Below are 19,331 nucleotides of genomic sequence, written 5' to 3'. Positions count from 1 at the left end.
GGTGATTCAGCCAGCTGACCATAGAGCTGATCAGAGACCAGAGTGGCTCCAAACATCTCTATGGCCTAAGAAACCGGAAGCTACGAGCATTTTATGACTTAGATTTCGCCAGATGTAAATAGCGCCATTGGGAAATTGGGGAAGCATTTTATCACACCGATCTTGGTGTGGTCAGATGCTTTGAGGGCAGAGGAGAAATCTAGGGTCTAATAGACCCCAATTTTTTCAAAAAAGAGTACCTGTCACTACCTATTGCTATCATAGGGGATATTTACATTCCCTGAGATAACAGTAAAAATGATTAAAAAAAAAAAAAATGAAAGGAACAGTTTTAAAATAAGATAAAAAAGCAAAAAAATAATAAAGAAAAAAAAAAAAAAAAAAAAAAAAAAAGCACCCCTGTCCCCCCTGCTCTCGCGCTAAGGCGAGCGCAAGCATCGGTCTGGCGTCAAATGTAAACAGCAATTGCACCATGCATGTGAGGTATCACCGCGACGGTCAGATCGAGGGCAGTAATTTTAGCAGTAGACCTCCTCTATAAATCTAAAGTGGTAACCTGTAAAGGCTTTTAAAGGCTTTTAAAAATGTATTTATTTTGTTGCCACTGCACGTTTGTGCGCAATTGTAAAGCATGTCATGTTTGGTATCCATGTACTCGGCCTAAGATCATCTTTTTTATTTCATCAAACATTTGGGCAATATAGTGTGTTTTAGTGCATTAAAATGTTAAAAAGTGTGTTTTTTCCCCAAAAAATGCGTTTGAAAAATCGCTGCGCAAATACTGTGTGAAAAAAAAAAATTAAACACCCACCATTTTAATCTGTAGGGCATTTGCTTTAAAAAAATATATAATGTGTGGGGGTTCAAAGTAATTTTCTTGCAAAAAAAAATAATTTTTTCATGTAATCAAAAAGTGTCAGAAAGGGCTTTGTCTTCAAGTGGTTAGAAGAGTGGGTGATGTGTGACATAAGCTTCTAAATGTTGTGCATAAAATGCCAGGACAGTTCAAACCCCCCCCAAATGACCCCATTTTGGAAAGTAGACACCCCAAGCTATTTGCTGAGAGGCATGTCGAGTCCATGGAATATTTTATATTGTGACACAAGTTGCGGGAAAGAGACAAATTTTTTTTTTTTTTTTTTGCACAAAGTTGTCACTAAATGATATATTGCTCAAACATGCCATGGGAATATGTGAAATTACACCCCAAAATACATTCTGTTGCTTCTCCTGAGTATGGGGATACCACATGTGTGAGACTTTTTGGGAGCCTAGCCGCGTACGGGACCCCGAAAACCAAGCACCGCCTTCAGGCTTTCTAAGGGCGTAAATTTTTGATTTCACTCTTCACTGCCTATCACAGTCTCGGAGGCCATGGAATGCCCAGGTGGCACAAACCCCCCCCAAATGACCCCATTTTGGAAAGTAGACACCCAAAGCTATTTGCTGAGAGGTATAGTGAGTATTTTGCAGACCTCACTTTTTGTCACAAAGTTTTGAAAATTAAAAAAAGAAAAAAAAAATTTTTTTTTGTCTTTCTTCATTTTCAAAAACAAATGAGAGCTACAAAATACTCACCATGCCTCTCAGCAAATAGCTTGGGGTGTCTACTTTCCAAAATTGGGTCATTTGGGGGGGGTTTGTGCCACCTGGGCATTCCATGACCTCTGAAACTGTGATAGGCAGTGAAGAGTGAAATCACAAATGTACACCCTTAGAAATCCTGAAGGCGGTGATTGGTTTTCGGGGTCCCGTACGCGGCTAGGCTCCTAAAAAAGTCCCACACATGTGGTATCCCCGTACTCAAGAGAAGCAGCAGAATGTATTTTGGGGTGCAATTCCACATATGCCCATGACCTGTGTGAGCAATATATCATTTAGTGACAACTTTGTGCAAAAAAATAAATAAATAAATAAATAAATTGTCACTTTCCCGCAACTTGTGTCAAAATATAAAATATTCCATGGACTCAACATGCCTCTCAGCAAATAGCTTGGGGTGTCTACTTTCCAAAATGGGGTCATTTGGGGGGAGTTTGTGCCATCTGGGCATTTTATGGCCTTCAAAACTGTGATAGGTAGTGAGGAGTAAAATCAAAAATGTACGCCCTTAGAAATCCTGAAGGCAGTGATTGGTTTTCGGGGCCCCGTATGCGGCTAGGCTCCCAAAAAGTCCCACACATGTGGTATCCCCATACTCAGGAGAAGCAGCTAAATGTATTTTGGGGTGCAATTCCACATATGCCCATGGCCTGTGTGAGCAATATATCATTTAGTGACAACTTTTTGTAATTTTTTTTTTTTTTTTTTGTCATTATTCAATCACTTGGGAAAAAAAAATGAATATTCAATGGGCTCAACATGCCTCTCAGCAATTTCCTTGGGGTGTCTACTTTCCAAAATGGGGTCATTTGGGGGGGTTTTGTACTGCCCTGCCATTTTAGCACCTCAAGAAACGACATAGGCAGTCATAAATTAAAGGCTGTGTAAATTCCAGAAAATGTACCCTAGATTGTAGGCGCTATAACTTTTGCGCAAACCAATAAATATACACTTATTGACATTTTTTTTACCAAAGACATGTGGCCAAATACATTTTGGCCTAAATGTATGACTAAAATTGAGTTTATTGGATTTTTTTTAGAACAAAAAGTAGAAAATATCATTTTTTTTCAAAATTTTCGGTCTTTTTCCGTGTATAGCGCAAAAAATAAAAACGGCAGAGGTGATCAAATACCATCAAAAGAAAGCTCTATTTGTGGGAAGAAAAGGACGCAAATTTCGTTTGGTTACAGCATTGCATGACCGCGCAATTAGCAGTTAAAGCGACGCAGTGCCAAATTGTAAAAAGTGCTCTGGTCAGGAAGGGGGTAAATCCTTCCGGGGCTGAAGTGGTTAACCACTTGCCACCATATAGCAAAATGACGTCGGCAAAGTGGTTGTGTTATCGGACAACATATGACGTGGTCAGGATAACAAGCCGGTGGGCGCCACTGGGGGTGCGCATCACGGAAAACGTTTCTGCGGCGTGTCAGTCTAACATACCGCAAATCCGATCTAGGTAAAGACTCTGACAGAGGCTCTTTACCACGTGATCAGCCATGTCCAATCACGGCTGATCACGATGTAAACAGGAAGAGCCGTTGATCGGCTTTTCCTTGCTCGCATCTGACAGACGCAAGTAGAGGAGAGCCGATCGGCTGCTCTCCTGACAGGGGGGGGGGGGTCTGTGCTGATTGTTTTATCAGCGCTGCCCGCCCAGGACCACCAGGATGCCGCCAGGACTACCCGGGATGGCCACCACACTGGACCACCAGGTATGCCACCCTAGACCACCAGGGAAATGCCAATCAGTGCCAAGGAAAAATGCCTGCCAGTGATGCCTATCAATGAAATCTATCAGTGCTGCCTTTCAGTGCCCAGCAGTGCCGTCTATCAGTGGTGCCACCCATAAGTACCCATCAGTGCAGCCTTTCAGTGCTCATGAGTGCCCATCAGTGGCACCTATCTGTGCCATCTCATTGGTGCCACCTCATCAGTGCAGCTTTATCAGTGCCCATCAGTGAAGGAGAAAACGAAGAAAACAAAAACTTTTTTTTTTTTTTTTTTTCAAAAATTTTCGGTCCTATTTTTATTCATTTAGCAAAAAATAAAAACCGCAGAGGTGATCAAATACCACCAAAAGAAAGCTCTATTTGTGGCAACAAAATGATTAAAATTTAGTTTGGGTACAGTGTTGTATGACTGCACAATTGTCATTTAAAAAGTGACAGCGCTGAAAGCTGAAAATTGGCCTGGGCAGGAAGTGGCGAAAGTGCCCTGTATTGAAGTGGTTAAAATGCTAAATATACTTTTTTATATAATAAAACATTTATGTGTAGTTTGTGTTTGTTTTTTTATATAGTTTTTATTAAAGATTTACAAGGTACTGACTGAATAAAGGAAATGCATGACACATTTGACTCCTAGGATGTTCACTGACTAACTTACAGAAAAGTATATAATTAAATAAATAAGGCACTTAACACATAGTTGTCTAATGAAACAAAACAGATACAACAGTGCCTAAGGTATTATTAATGAATTTCAGTCTGGATGACACAGCCACCACCTCTGAGACTCCACTGAATTTGTAGTGAGGAAATAAATTAATCAATCACTACTGCCTGAGGTGTATAAAACTTTACCACATTTATTCCTATATTCATAAATCGTACAAAGTGGGCATTCTCCATTGTGACTATAGGATTGGTCAAGCAAGTTATGCAGGTCTGCGCGTTTTTGGGTTGGAAGTGTAAAGGCGTCAATTAAGTGTTTATGGGCAATTTTTAAGGTATAAATATTGTTAAGTCATTGTTTGAGATTGTTCTTTCTTAAAGTGAGAATAAAAGGGGGATTTCGGGACTTAGACGAAGCAGATGGTGTGTGCCTCCATCCCTGGTTCAAGTAGACAAAAAAGGGAATTTTGGGACTTTAACCACTTCAATACCAGGCACTTATACACCTTTCTGCCCAGGCCAATTTTCAGCTTTCAGCGTTGTTGCAATTCGAATGGCAATTGCGCGGTCATGCTACACTCTACCCAAACAAATTTTTTATCATTTTCGTACCACAAATAGAGCTTTCTTTTGGTGGTATTTGATCACCTCTGCGACAAATAAAAAAAGACTGAAAATTTTGAAAAAAATAAAGTTTTTCTTCGTTTCTGTTAAAAAAATTTTTTTAAATAAGTTTTCTCCTTCAATGACGGGCACTGATAAGGCGACACCGATGAGGTGGCATCAATGAGCTGGCACTGATGATAGGCAGTGATGATAGGCACTGATAGGCAGCACTGATGGGCACTGATAGGTGGTACTGGTATGCTGCACTGATGGGCACTCATAGGCGGCACTGATGGGTGGCACAGATGGGCACTGATGGTCACAGATAGGTGGGCATGTATGGACACTGGGTGGCACTGATGGGTGGCATTGCTTGGCATCACTTGTCTGATCTGCTGCATAATGTTGCCAGTCAGTGCCCAATTGTGGGCACTGATTGGCATATTTTTGTATATGTGGATGGCCATGGGGTACATACCTGGCCATCCACATGTTGGGGTCTTCCCTAGTGGTCCTGGTGGTCCAGGTGGTCCAGTGTGGGCATCCGAGGGGGGGCTGTGCTGATAAACAAGACCCCCCCCTGTCAGGAGAGCCATCGATCAGCTCTCCTCTACTCGCGTCTGTCAGACGCGAGTGAGGAAAAGCCGATCAACGGCTCTTCCTGTTTACATCGTGATCAGCCATGGTTGGACATGGCTGATCACGTGGTAAAGAGCCTCTGTCAGACTCTTTACTTATATCAGTGTAGCGGTGTGTCAGACTGACACACTGCACCACAGATCGCCGTGATGCGCGCCCCCCAAATAGGATGCAGTCATATGCCTACCTATAGGAATCAGTTCAGATCTACTATCTTTAATCAATCGTGTTCACACATTTTATACCCGATTTATAACACCTTGTGATATGCCGTCTATACGACGTGTATATATAAATTAGTTTTCTACAGTTTTATTCATCCCTCCTTGTTCAATATTGTCATGTACTGCCAAGCTGATATGTATATATGTGTGTGTGTGTGTATATGTGTGTGTGTGTGTGTATATGTGTATATGTGTATATATATATATATATATATATATATATATATATATATATATATATATATATATATATATATTCTATGTATCCATGATGTTGATGCCATGTGTACATGAGTATGTATATAATATATTTACTTCTTTACATGTTTTATATCATTGTTATGTACTCCAACATTTATTTATTCAACCTCCACAAGTCAATAATTATAATAATTTAAAGTCCCAAAATGTTCTTTCTTAAAGAGAGAACCATTGGCTTTTAAAACACAACGAAGAATGCATTTTATGGCTTCCTGCTTAATGGGGAGGCAGTGTTGTCCTCTGTGTGATCTCATGAAAAAAATTTCTATTGCTGCTTTAATGGCCAGTTGAGTGGTAATGTCTTTAGAAGCATCCATGAGGAGAAAGTTTGTAATGTATGCAGGAGTTTAAAGTTTAAATAAATTGGGAAATTTTTTGATCAAATCTGTGAGCCAGCATGAGGATGCTAGACGAGGTAGCAATGTGATGCAAGTAAGTAGTCTATCTTGCTATAAGAAGGGTGTAGTGGGGAAAAACAAATGGAGTCCCTATCTGCGGGGTGCAGGATTCTCCTTATAGCTGATACTTGTTTGTGGAGCAGTTTAAAGTGGAAATAAATCTTCCTATGATTTAAATCCAAGGAATCTGCCGCCTTGGCCTCTGTTTGATGTGCAGTTTCCATGGTGCTGCGCAAGATTAGCAATGCCACCAGCCATTTGATGGCTTGACCATTCGGTTATAAGAATTACATGTTAACTTTTTAAAATTTGGGCTGAAGAGAGCTTGATTTCCTGGAGGATGTGTCTATAATAGGATTCAGGGTAATATAAACTCCTCCTAAGACCACAACCCCACTATGAGTTTACTGTATGGAGTATTTAAAGTGTTGTTAAACCCAGGACCCTGCATTCAATATATTTGGTCTCCCACAGTACACAGAAATGCAATAGTTTTCGTAAATATAAACCCCTAGTCACCCCTAAACTCCTAATTTTTCATCAGAAGTATATAGCAGTCTTGTGACTTCTATCAGTGCCTGGTTAAAGCTTGTCAGAGGAGTTTTCATACTGCACTGGTTGTCCTATAAGGATGCAGGACTCTTTCTGGACAGTGCTGATTGGCCCTGTGCTGATCACATGCACTCTCCCAAGAGAGAGAAAAAACTCTTTAGCAATACATACCAAGCAGAGCATGTGCAGCCTGACTCCATATACTCCTACTTATCCGGACACGTTTTGGTGGCAATGCAAGAAGGGGAGGATCTGTGCATGCAGGATCAAATGGCTTTTTTAGACAGTGCAGAGTATTAACCCCCTTAGTTTCCACAGCAAGTATAACAAGCATGCATTTACATACTGATTTTACCTTTTTGTAGGTTTAGTAACACTGTAAGTATTCCAATCATCTAGTCTTGGTTCTGGAGATAAATGTTTGGTAGTGTAAAGGTCTCGTTAAAGGTTTTACATTTGAGAAATGAGTAAGGAACATTTCATCTTTTTATTTCATGAAGAACCATAATGGAAAGGTAAGAATGGATTCAAATCCTCATCCCCCTTGAATTTTTCAAACTGGATTGTTACTTGAACTACGTCTTAAAGCTGTGTTTAAACATACTAGCAAACAAAGGTTTGAAAGTGGGTCTCCTGTAAAATAAAACTTGTGCTTGCTATTTGTGTTTATAGCATAGCACCTTCCAATGCTTTGCAGGGACATTCTGACTCTAGACATTGATCAAAAATTGATCTGTTCCGTGGCGGAGTAGAATTTGTATGTTCTATATGTCTAGGGGGATGGGAGATGCAGGACAGCAAAAATAAGTGAAGGTGACAGACGTGGAAGGAAGTTGTAGTACCACAATCGTGGCTGACAAATGACAACCACTGTGTCTAGGGGGAATCATAAGAAGGAAGGGTGATTCTTTCACAAAACAAGGATCCAGTACGCTACAAAGGGCACATCTTTGGGCCTACTATGGGAGGATTTCTGCCCACAGCTTAAAAACCCTTAATGGCTCAGGTATGGTGAAATTGGGGTGAATTGGTACAATTTTGAGGTTACCCCTCATACAAGGAAGGGCAGAAAATGCCTAAATGGGTACATAAGATACTAAACAAAACAAAACATACATAAAAATACACCACCGGTAAACCAAAAAATATATATTAGCCACTTTAAACCATTCTCTAAGAAACTACTGTCTTTATTGTCACACATTTATTTAAGGTTAAAGTGATGCAGGGGGATACTTAGCTTGGAGGATGAATTAAGCTGGCCATCATAGTTGTATCAAAATTCATCCAGTTTAGCAGGGACTTCAGGCCCTCAAGAATGAGTGTAGGTACCTCATTCATGTCTCAAAAACTCTATCCAGGATGGGTGTTTCTTGAAAAATGGTTCCATGAAGAAGATTTCAAAGTAGTTAGTAGCAAATATAAAATGAGTTATAAATGTATAGGTTGAAACATTTAATGAACAAAGGATTCAAACTGATAGCAAAAACATTACACTGAACTGCAGGGAGGTGTTGGTGAAACACTGTGCTGGACATCACGTTTCCTGTGGTCATTCCTGTTGTCTCCTGTAGGAAGGAGTCCTTTCTATGACAGAAGGAGAGGGAAAAGCCTTGTCACAGTTTTGGGAGTTTGAGGATTTTCAGTACAGAAAGAGGATTCGCGCCAGGACCCAAGTTCTGGTACCATAGTTTTAATTGAGTAAAACAATATCAAGATACAGGCTTGAGCAAAAAAGGAAAATGTGTCCTATGCAGGGAAGCAAAACGGTAAAGCGTGTGTATATACAAAAGAAACACATTTTTGAAACGTAGAAGCATCTAGTGTCGGAAGTGACACTGAGTAACTGTACATGGAAGCCCAGGACATAGTAAGACAAAGGGAGTGGGATCATAAACCCATAATGGAGGGGAAGGGAAAAAAGAAAAGGGGGGGGGGGGTGTGGGAAGAAAAAAGGAGGGAGACAGTCAGAATGAGGAAGGAAGAAGGGTAGTGCAGAACTAAGTAAGGGGAGAAGGTGGGAAGTAGTCACGACAAGAAAGAAGAAAGGAAAGAAAGAGGTGTAGACCTAAGCAAGAAGAGAGGATGAAACCTGCAGGTTAGATGGTGTTTCAGAACAGTCTAGAATAACCAAGCTGGCCAGGGGCAGAGTGGGGAGAAGCATAAGACCACCATGGGTTCCACACTTTGAGGAACTTGGCGTGAGAGTCATATACTGTTCATTTTCTCCATGAAGCATGAGGGTAGTCAGAATGCTCTTTACCTCTGCAAACCCAACCGAGTGGTTCCTCCAAGCCCTGGCAATGGCACACTTTGTGGCAATGAAAAGGTAGGTGGCCAGCTGGTAACATCACATCTCCATTTGTATAGACAACAACTTTTTGGGTACATATCACAGTTGTCGTCTCATCTTGTCTTCCCTTTTTTTTTTTTTTTTTCTCTCCCCCATTGTGGATGCCAACATACCATGAGAATTTATCAATACTGTCTGTGACTGATTTATTTTTTCATTTTTTTTGTTACACATTTTTAGTCTTTTTTATAATTTATTATTATTTATGTTTTCACCAATAATTTTTTTTTTGCTTTGATTTTCATTTTTATCCGTATGTATTTTTATTCACACGTTCGTTATTACAATTCAGTTATTAGTATTACTTCAAACACTCAGTAGGCATAGGGGGCTTATGTGTATGCCTAGCAGTAGTTTTTTCATGTACTTACTTCTTTACAGCAGGCGTTTATGTATTTTACTGGCTTGTGTACAAGAGGGGTTAACAGTACTTGGTAGGTTCTCTCCACCCTCTCCCCCTCCCATCAATAAACTTCAATCCCCTTTAAATGTTCCAGTTGCCATCCTTACCATAGCTTTGACAAAGCGCAGGTGCGCGAAACATGTCAGCTACAGCAACTTTCTAGCTTGTGGTCCACCACTATTCACAGGGTTCCGGTTTCCGGCGTAGCGCTGATGTCACCGCGAATGCCTGGTTTCAACGGTCATACTCGGCGTTCCCCAGTGGTGACAGACACATAACGCTCCCCACAACTTGACGCTGTGTATGTGGATAATTTCGGAAAGCCCAAAACATCACTGCGGACGGCGGGGGACCTTCCGGCTCCCCTTCAGATCTGCAGGGTCTGATAGGTTGTCTGCAGGTAGACCGGCGCCTGAACGCCTTCCATACATCCCAGGATGACGTGGTCCACAATTAACCGGCTAAACCTCCCGAGAGCAGTCAACCCCTGCTTATCAAGATTTCCTCATGGTGGTACTATTTTTAAATCATTTTATTAATATATAGCTATATGCTTCTTATCTTTTTACTGCAGTCTGCACCAGCATATAACAGTCAAGTGTATATTGCTTGGTAACAGTTCAAGTATAATAAAAACAATTTGAATCCAATCCAAGATGCATATGTTTTCATACATACATACTTTTTTATATATAATCTGACTTTTACCCATAGAGTGCTGCTTTTTTGTTTTTTACATTTTGCTTCCCATCTGTCCAGTGGTTGGCAGCTGCACTGGGGATCAGCCCTACTCTCAATACACCCTCATTTGACTGCCTGTTTTGTGCACTTCAAGAACTTGTTGTTTGGCCAGCTGGTAAGAGAAGAGGCCTGGGAAAGGGCAGTGGAGAAGTGAATGCCAGGCTTCCTTGTGCAGGACTCAAGTTCCACACTGGGCTGGGTGAGCTTCTCAATGAATTTTGGCAAATCGGCAAGTGAACACAAGATATATATTCTACTGCTTTTTAATGTCAGAAGATGAAAAGGCTGTCCCCAGCAGTACAATGTACTGGCATCTTCAAGAGCACGTTAGTGGGCAACTGGCTCCCCACCTAGCAAGTGTCCCCCAAGGTCAACATAAAAGGTGACCTGCACCCCTTTCATAGTCCAGTGTTCCTCTTTTCCTTCCTTTGGCCATGATCTCCTAATTCTGCTTAACAAAGTAGACACTGTAAAGAAAACCCTGGGGTGTGATAGATTTGTGTTATGGTAGCCCAAGTTCTAAGTTCACAGTCTACTTTAATAGCCTCAGTTACAGTCCTGCCAAGGAGGATGTTGAAAATCCCCTGAACTGTTGGCTGAAGGTCATCCTGACCCGTCCGCTCAGCTATGCCCCAGAGGCAGATGTTATGGCTTTTATACCATCTCCTGCAGCTCTCCTATGAATTCAGCTAGTGGTAAAAAGACTGTTTCTATACTATCCAAACAGTGAAAAGTCTGCAAACCCTTCCAAACTTCATCCTCTTCCTTTTTTGTGTGAAGGCTTCAGTTGTTTTCCATTGTCTCTCCCAACAGTGTTGGGGGGAAGATGCATCATAGTCTCCTAAACCATATTAGGAGGATTATGCAAGGCCAGGTGTTCTCGGTGTCCTGCTTTGGAAATTATTCCACCAGGCTAGTGCTCTGTGCTGTCCTCTTGCTGTTGCACTCCATAAAAGCAGTAAAGAGGGCTGAAGAAGGAGATCCTCAGGGCAAATACAGAGGCCGAAGCTCTTAGAAACCATGTCCGCTAACTGATTTGTGTAAACCACACCCCAATATGTATAATATTTTGATACATAGCTCTATGATGGAACATAACGTTAACACTTTTCTGAGGTTTTTGTCTCATCTAATAAGATTTGTTACTCATCTGTACAAATATTAACCAGCTTGCGTAATTGCCAATCAGTTTTGTATACTATCCAGATTGTTTGCCTGAATGCAGACCACAGTTATATATTTGGAGGATGCTGCCTAGCAACTCCTTTACTGTTGCTTTAACTCAGTGGTCGGGATTTACTAAAACTGTGAGATTGCAAAATCTGGTGCAGCTCTGCATAGAAACCAATCAGTTTCCAGGTTTTATTGTCAAAGCTTAACTGAACATGCTGAAGTTAGAAGCTGATTGGCTACCATGCACAGCTGTACCAGATTCTGAGTGCTCCGGTTTTAGTAAATCTCCCCCAGTGTGTCACCACAAAGCATGCACCGCTTTTATGCTATATAGGGCTCCCAATCCCTGGGCCAAACACTGAACTAGCTGAAACCAACATAAAGTGAGCATAACAAGGCAAGGAGTTTGCTAAAACAGGTTGTATATCGATAGGCTTACATAGGTCAGCCTACACAGTCCCGGGAAGAGGATCTGTGCATGTTTCTAATTCCTATATAACCATATTGCAATGTATCCTTCTTGAACAAGGCATAATATGCTTATGTTGCATTTAGGTGGTAAAGTACTTACAAAATGTGTGATTTTTATTTTAGGTTCGCATAGAGGGATCAGTTGAAAAGCTTTCAGACGAAGAATCTGACAAGTACTTCCACTCTCGTCCAAAGAGTAGCCAGATTGGTGCTGTTGTTAGCAATCAGAGTCAAGTTATCCCAGACCGAGAGGTGAGTAACAGGGCCTGATGAATTCTTTTAATGGTAAATGGCAATTGTCTGATCTTGACCACATAACACAATGATTGTTATGTTTAAAACCCAAGGCCAGTTCTTCACACAGAGATTAATTAGCATTCTCCTTGACAATCTCTGTTGTTCCCCTGATATAATGTGGCGGTAGAGAGTCTCCTTAGTACGTACAGTTTGGGTGATGAAAACATGAATGTTTATGCAGTGGTGTTAAATTGGTAATCAGAATTTGCAGTCTTCTCTACCATCTCGTGTGTAGAGCAAGCCTTAAAGACTTGAATACTGCCACTATGTATGTGAACCTGTGCTTTGTCTTTGTGCTGAGGTAGAGGATTCAGTGGGGGAATGCTGAAAAAGTAAGTTTGGGGAGAGTTGCAACGAAATAATGTGGTGTCTCTGTCCCACATTCTCCTGTGAGTCAATAGCAGTCTAGCAATGTGCCCTCAGGGGCGTGGGTCCTTGATGTTCATGCCTCACAGGAAGTGTATTGAATGTTGTCCTTCAACCCAAAAGATGGTGCCGTATCACAAAACAATGAGGTAGGGAACAACTTCGGGAAAAAAGAGGTGAGTTTTGCAGCCGGAGCGGCTTTTTATTTTCTTTACTTTCAAAGCTGCTAGTTTAACTACATTTTATTAGGCAGGTAAATGTAAAATATTGCATGTAAATAATATCTGCTGTTATATCTAGCCAGAAGGTAGGAGCTTTAGGATCCTTCTCACTTGTTTTCCTTCTCTCCAGATTTTTGTTTTTAAAAAAAAAACTGTTGTATACAGAGCTCAATATCTCAAACTAAAATTATACAAACACACAAGTGAATGAATTAGACTAAGACTGTTTTGGCTTTATTCCTGGGTTTTAATCGGACAGAGCCAGTCTGAAAGGAGTAAAGTATTGCTGTGCTCTCTTAAAAAATAAATAAATAAAACCGTAGGGCTTTAGAAGGCCTTTGTGTTATATTAAATGTTGTTTTTTTTTTCTTTTTTTTGTAGTAAATGGATATGTAAAACATCAGTTTAAAGCGGAGTTCTGGCCACATTTTACACTTCCCATCCTGCATTACTCTTTTACATGCTAATAACGATTTGGCTATTTTTATATATATATATATATATATATATATATATATTTGGGTTTTTTCGGTTCCTTTACCTTATTTATTCTGAAAAATTCCCTTCCTTCCTCCTGTTTGTGCCGCAGCCGCCTACATCATTTCTTGCTTGACATTGGCTCCTGGGCAATGAGTGTCATCAATCCCAGGAGTCTATGCGCAGCGCCGGCTCCTAGCAAGCATCGCGTTATTTCCAAACAGAAAATGTCGCGCTATGCGCCATTTTTAAAAAGGGTAACCAGGCTGTTGTTGCCATAGTTACCCTAGTGTTGGAGTGATTGGTGGTGTCGGAGGCAGCTGGAGATTTAGTATTCTTTTTAAAGCTCAGGCGGGAAGCATCACATCTCAACTTACAGAGCACCGGAAGACAGCACATCATGTAAGATAGAATTTTAAATGAGTTCTGTCAAGGGGCATTTAATTCCTGTGGGACTCGCGATGCACTGCACATGCGTGAGAACGGGAGGTGCGTGCTGGGTAGCCAGCATGCATGGAATCCCTGGAGAACAACAGTGCAGCTTCAGATGCCAAGACTGAATATGGCCGCGCTGTACAGGAGAATAAAAAAATAAGTGAAACATGCTGCACAAAAACTAAACAGGACAGTTCACTGGATAACATAGTGCAAATACACGAGCCCTAACTATACTAGGGGTGTTTTTAAAAAAAATATGTCCGGAACTCCGCTTTAAAGCTTAAAGGGCAACTCCACTTTCATGGGAAAAAAATTGCAAATAATAAAAAAAAATATAGCATATACAATTGTGACACGAGTCATATTGCAATTGAATGATATTAAAAATGACCTTTCCTTTTCAATCTGCAGCTGCTGTAATGTTCTGCAAATGCAATGCAATGCAATATGGCTACCTGGAGTTGTTCTGTACACATAATGTGTACTGAACATCCCCCCCCCCCCCCCCAAACATAATTTCCTGCTTGTGTAATTGGCAGATTTTTGGCATCCCCTGCAACAAAAATGTAATTTTTGGTAAGATACTCCCAATAGGAAATCACATCTAAAGGGGTGAGGACCCTGCAGTTTTCCCCATTAGAGCCCTGCAGGTGAAGCAGATGGTCGATAACTATGAAACCACTCCCATTAGACTCAGCACAGAGGAACAAACGGATTTCTTCAGAATAACGAAAGGTAGGAATCTGCAACAAAGTTTGTTATACTCCTTGCAATGTACATAGATCACTCAGAGGGGAAGGTTTTTTCTCAATAAAAGTGGAGTTACGCATTAAAGAATAAATCTATTAAAACTGACCCAAGTCATTAAAGTTTCAATTTCAGTAGTCCACAACCAATTATAATGCCTCTAGTATTCTCACTCAGTTTCTTCGTAAGAAAAATGCTGAACTTCAGGAGGAGTACAAGGACAAGGAGGTTCCCAGGCCATATGAATGGTAAGTATTTTTAAGGTACTTGCTGGGTGTATAACACATGACAACTTTTCTTCATACTAAAAACATTTACTAATACTTTTACAGGGGAGGATACATCATCCGTCCTACTGTCATGGAGTTCTGGCAGGGACAGACTAATCGTCTGCATGACCGCATTGTATTTCGACGGAAAGAAGGAGAGGAGACTGACACAAGCCCCTGGACACACCCTGCAGAGGGTGGGTGGGTGTATGAGCGCCTCGCACCATAATTTTTGGTACTCCTTGTGGAGTATTGCAGTTCTGTGATCTTGGAGAATCAAAGCACAACTGCCCTGATATAAAAAGGCTTGAATGGGAGATGTGAAGAATTGCCAATAGCAACCAGATTCTTTCAGTTGCTGGTCAGAGCATATCAAAAAATAAAATCCAATTTTATTTTCTCCTCTATTGAGGGACACAAATCTTTACCTTCGTGTTATTCTCCCCTCTACAGGAGAATTGAACACTGGCAAACAAAAAAACTGTAGGCCAGCCCTGGATCCCCCCCCCCCCCAATTCCAACTCCATGGCTGCTTGCAGTGCACCTACTGACAGTGCCAGTGTCTGCAGCCTGAAATGATGTTATTCCTTGTGCTTAGAATCCATCCCATTGTCTGAATCTTCTTTGGCTCCCTTGGGTTTGACTGAAACATCTCTCCTTTCAGCTAAGGTTTTTGCCACAGTCATAAAAGGCTATCACCCAAGTCACCCAGTTATTTGCGGACTCTGATCGCAGAGGTCACAAACATGATCCCGCGCCCACTGCTGCAAATTCGATTTCTGATTTGCCTGCGGACTTAGGCCAAGCCATCGGCCATAGAAATGCTAATTCTTAGGCTGACCATAGATGATTAATTTCTTTTCAATCAGCCAAAGGGCTTATCGATTTGCAGTGTTACCCACCCCTAAATTAACTGCTTTTGGTTTTTCTGAAGGTTAAAGAGCCTTGTGTCCCTCAATGGATTAGAGAGAATCAAGTCCCCTTGTTCCCTGTTTTCATACCAATCTACCTCCAGGTTGGCCAATATATTGTTCTGTACTGTTCCAACACACACTTTCCTGAACGTAACACATTAGTGACATACATTATCGTTGTCTGTCCGTCCTCCTACCAAAGCAACTGTATTTGTGACATTTATTCTTAATTATGTTGTGTAATTCTTAGTGTATGTGATGTGCATGATGGGTAAACAGATCAACAAATGTCAACTGTAAAATAATAACTACCCTTAATAAATGGTGTTGCAACAACAGGAAGTTATAGTATTTTAAGTACGGAGGTCTCTAGGACATATAATAATACAGTGGAACCTTGGTTTACAAGTAACGAGGTTAACGAGCGTTTTGAAAGATGAGCAACTTTTTAAAAAAATTCTGGCTCGGTTTGCGAGTGTTGTCGTCTCGCAAAACGAGCAGAGTGCAAGCTAATGGAGTGTGCAGTACCGCATTTGGCCAGAGGTGCAGGGCGCCGGGGACACTCAGAACGGTTCAGAGCCGTTCAGAAATACTTGGAAACACTCGGAAATACTCCGTTCCCGAGTGTTTCCAAGCCTTTCCGAGTTCAGCTGAGCTGTCCCCGAGTATTTCCGAGGCTCTCCTGCGCCCCCCCCCCAAAACCTCTGGCGTCATGCGGTATTGCATGCAATAGAAGTCAATGCGGAACAAATTATCTTTGTTTCCATTGACTTCTATGGGGAAACTCGCTTTGATATGCGAGTGTTTTGGATTACAAGCATTCTCTTGGAACGGATTATGCTTGTAATCCAAGGTTCCATTGTAATATTAATATTATTGTTGTTATTATACAGGATTTATATAGCACCAACAGTTTGCGCAGCGTTTTACAACATGAGCATATATAGTGTATATACTATACTGTAGGTGGAATTTTTTTTGTTTTTAATGCAGTTGTTGCACGTAGCAACCAGTTGCTAGATTGTTATGGTTTCATTTATCAGTCCTTATCTAAAAATTATCTCTGATGTTGGCATACCAGTGGGACAGAGGGTGACTAGAAATCATATATGCTGGTAACAGCCTACCTTTACATACAAGTAAACGTGAGAGACATGGATAGACTGAACATGTCACTCACGTGTCTAGAGCTGAGTCACAAGGAACACCTTGTGCAAATATTGAGGAGACAGAATATGACACCAATAAAGGGGGAGTGACTGTACCATTGACCTATAGACAAATGTAGATATCTGATAAACAGAATCTACTCAGTATAATGTATATAATGGTTGACTGCAATACAATTAAAAAAAAAATGCATGTAGTATATCTTGCACTGAGGGCACATTAATTATTATTATTATTGCTATACAGGATTTATATAGCACTAACAGTTTGCGCAGCGCCTTACAATATATTAATGTAGGTCAGTATCCCCCAAAGTAATTTAAGTGTGTTTTAAATATGTTAGCATGCATCATTTTTAAAGGGCAGTAGCGCACAGGTAAGATGGCACTTTAATTCTTTTGAGAGAACGAAGAACACTGAAATCTGATAAGTGGGACATGAATAAGTCAGTTGAACTATATACAGCCACGTAGTTGCATCACTAAACGCCTGAGAGACTTGTGGCTAAATTTAGCCCCTTTGCATTTTTAAAAATGATCTATTAGACCTCATTTACATGGGCGTACCAATCTGTACACCCATGTGAGGGGGTCATCTTCTCCCATGTGGGATGCACATGTGTTTTATGCAAATCCATGTAGGCAGCCTGTTTAAACCAATGACGGGCATCCAGCTGCATGGACTTGCACAGATCTCCATGCGCATCCCAGACGTCTGTGCGGGTCTGATGCACGGGTCAGAACCCAGACCGATGGCATTCTGATCTATGTGTTAGACTGACATAGATGCATGTGGAGGTCCATGCAGCTGTCTGTCCTTTAATTTGTGCATCCCACGCATGTGAAAATGGAGCCTATGCTCTTGTGTACAGTACATATCTGTACACCCTGTGAGTGAGGCCTCCTTGTTTCATCTACTATTTGTTTATCAATGCCAAAGGTTGTTCACCAGAACTACTAAATGGTAGACAACACAGAAAAAAAAAAAAGGGGGGGGGACCTATATCCTATTTTAGGCTATAGGTAGAGCCACCAACTCCATTCTCATTTTCTTAATTTATTTTCTAACCCCCAGTAGGAGACTTAGTAGGGGAGGCTGCAAACCTTTCCTTTTGTCCTAAGCGCGGATTTATATATTAGTTTTACGGGGGAAAAAAATCCTACAGGCATACATGGCTTTATTGGCCCATTCTTTTCTGAAAAACAAAGCTCCAACATTTTCAGATACAGTCAGAGCTGGTAGTAAGATCTTTCCAAAGTTTTTATGGATCTGCTCTGCACCGATCAAGAAGCCTAGCACATTTTGTTGTATTAAAATGTAATATACAGGAAAAACTCCTATAGGGAGAACCTTTAAAATGGTTTCATCAGGTGAGTGCCTTTGGGGAATTTAAGGTGGAAATCTACATCTGGAATATCAGAGATATACAGTATAAGTAACAACATGATTCATCTGAAATAATCGTTTTGTGCATACTGACCGTTTTATTAGAAAATGTTAATTAACATGAGTGCAATTAATAAATTATTGAATCTAAACCTATATACACTATATTGTCAAAAGTATTGGGACTCATGTCTTTACACGCACATGAACTTTAACCACTTCAGCCCCGGAAGGATTTGCCCCCATAATGACCAGGCCATTTTTGCGATACGGCACTGCGTCGCTTTAACTAAAAATTGCGCAGTCGTGTGACATTGTACCCAAACAAAATTGATGCCTTTTTTTTTCCCCCACAAATAGAGCTTTCTTTTGGTGGTATTTCATCACCTCTGGGTTTTTATTTTTTGCGCTATAAACAAAAAAAATTGACAATTTTGAAAAAAGAAAAAAAATATTTTTTACTTTCTGCTATAATACATATCCAAAAAAAATGATAAAAAACAAATTTATTCATTAGTTTAGGCCGATATGTATGTATTCTTCTACACTGGTAAAAGAAATTGCAGTAAGCGTATATTGATTGGTTTGCACAAAAGTTGTAACGTCTACAAATTATGGGATAGATTTATGGACTTTTATATATATTTTTTTTAATTGTTTTTACTGGTACTCTCGGCAATCTGCGATTTTTAGCGGCACTGCAACATTGTGGCGGACAAATCTGACCCCAAGTGACACTTTTTGGGGACCAGTGACACCAATACAGTGACCAGTGCTAAAATAATGCACTGATCAATGTATAAATGACACTGGCAGGGAAGGAGTTAACAATAGGGGCAATCAAGGTGTTAACTGTGTTCCTTGGGTGTGTTCTAACTGTGTGGGGGATGGGCTTACTGGGACAATGCAGTGATTGCTGTTCCTGATCACTAGGAACAGCAGATCTCAGTATTGTCCCCTGTCAGAATGGGGATCAGCCTTGTATACATAGGCAGATCTCTATTCTGCCTCTCTGTACCGCGATCGTGGGTGGTCAGCGGACATCGAGTCCGCCGGACCCGCTCCCGCGCGTCTACAATATCACTTGTACGGACTGACGTACGGGTACGTCAGTTTGCGCAGCCGGAGCTGCCTTGCCGCAGTATGTATATGCGGAAGGCAGACGGCAAGTGGTTAATAGCATCCAAGTCTTAGTCCTTGGGGTTCAATATTGAGTTGGCCCACCCT

The 19,331-nt window shown here is 40.9% G+C and overlaps 1 protein-coding gene across 1 annotated transcript in view; it reads left to right on the top strand.

The window, feature by feature from the left end:
- PNPO (pyridoxamine 5'-phosphate oxidase) overlaps window positions 1-15,884 on the top strand; it is an 88,810-nt gene extending 72,926 nt beyond the window's left edge. Inside the window, exons 5-7 of the mRNA XM_073608075.1 lie at window positions 11,943-12,071; window positions 14,543-14,613; window positions 14,698-15,884. Of these exons, the coding sequence (XP_073464176.1) occupies window positions 11,943-12,071; window positions 14,543-14,613; window positions 14,698-14,863 (366 nt within the window). The 3' untranslated portion in view covers window positions 14,864-15,884. The remainder of the gene's footprint in view (window positions 1-11,942; window positions 12,072-14,542; window positions 14,614-14,697) is intronic.
- Window positions 15,885-19,331: the final 3,447 nt, after the last annotated feature.

The sequence above is a fragment of the Aquarana catesbeiana genome, linkage group LG12 (assembly GCF_042186555.1).
Source record: "Aquarana catesbeiana isolate 2022-GZ linkage group LG12, ASM4218655v1, whole genome shotgun sequence".
Classification (NCBI taxonomy): domain Eukaryota; kingdom Metazoa; phylum Chordata; class Amphibia; order Anura; family Ranidae; genus Aquarana; species Aquarana catesbeiana.
This window is presented reverse-complemented; position numbering and strand designations above follow the sequence as displayed.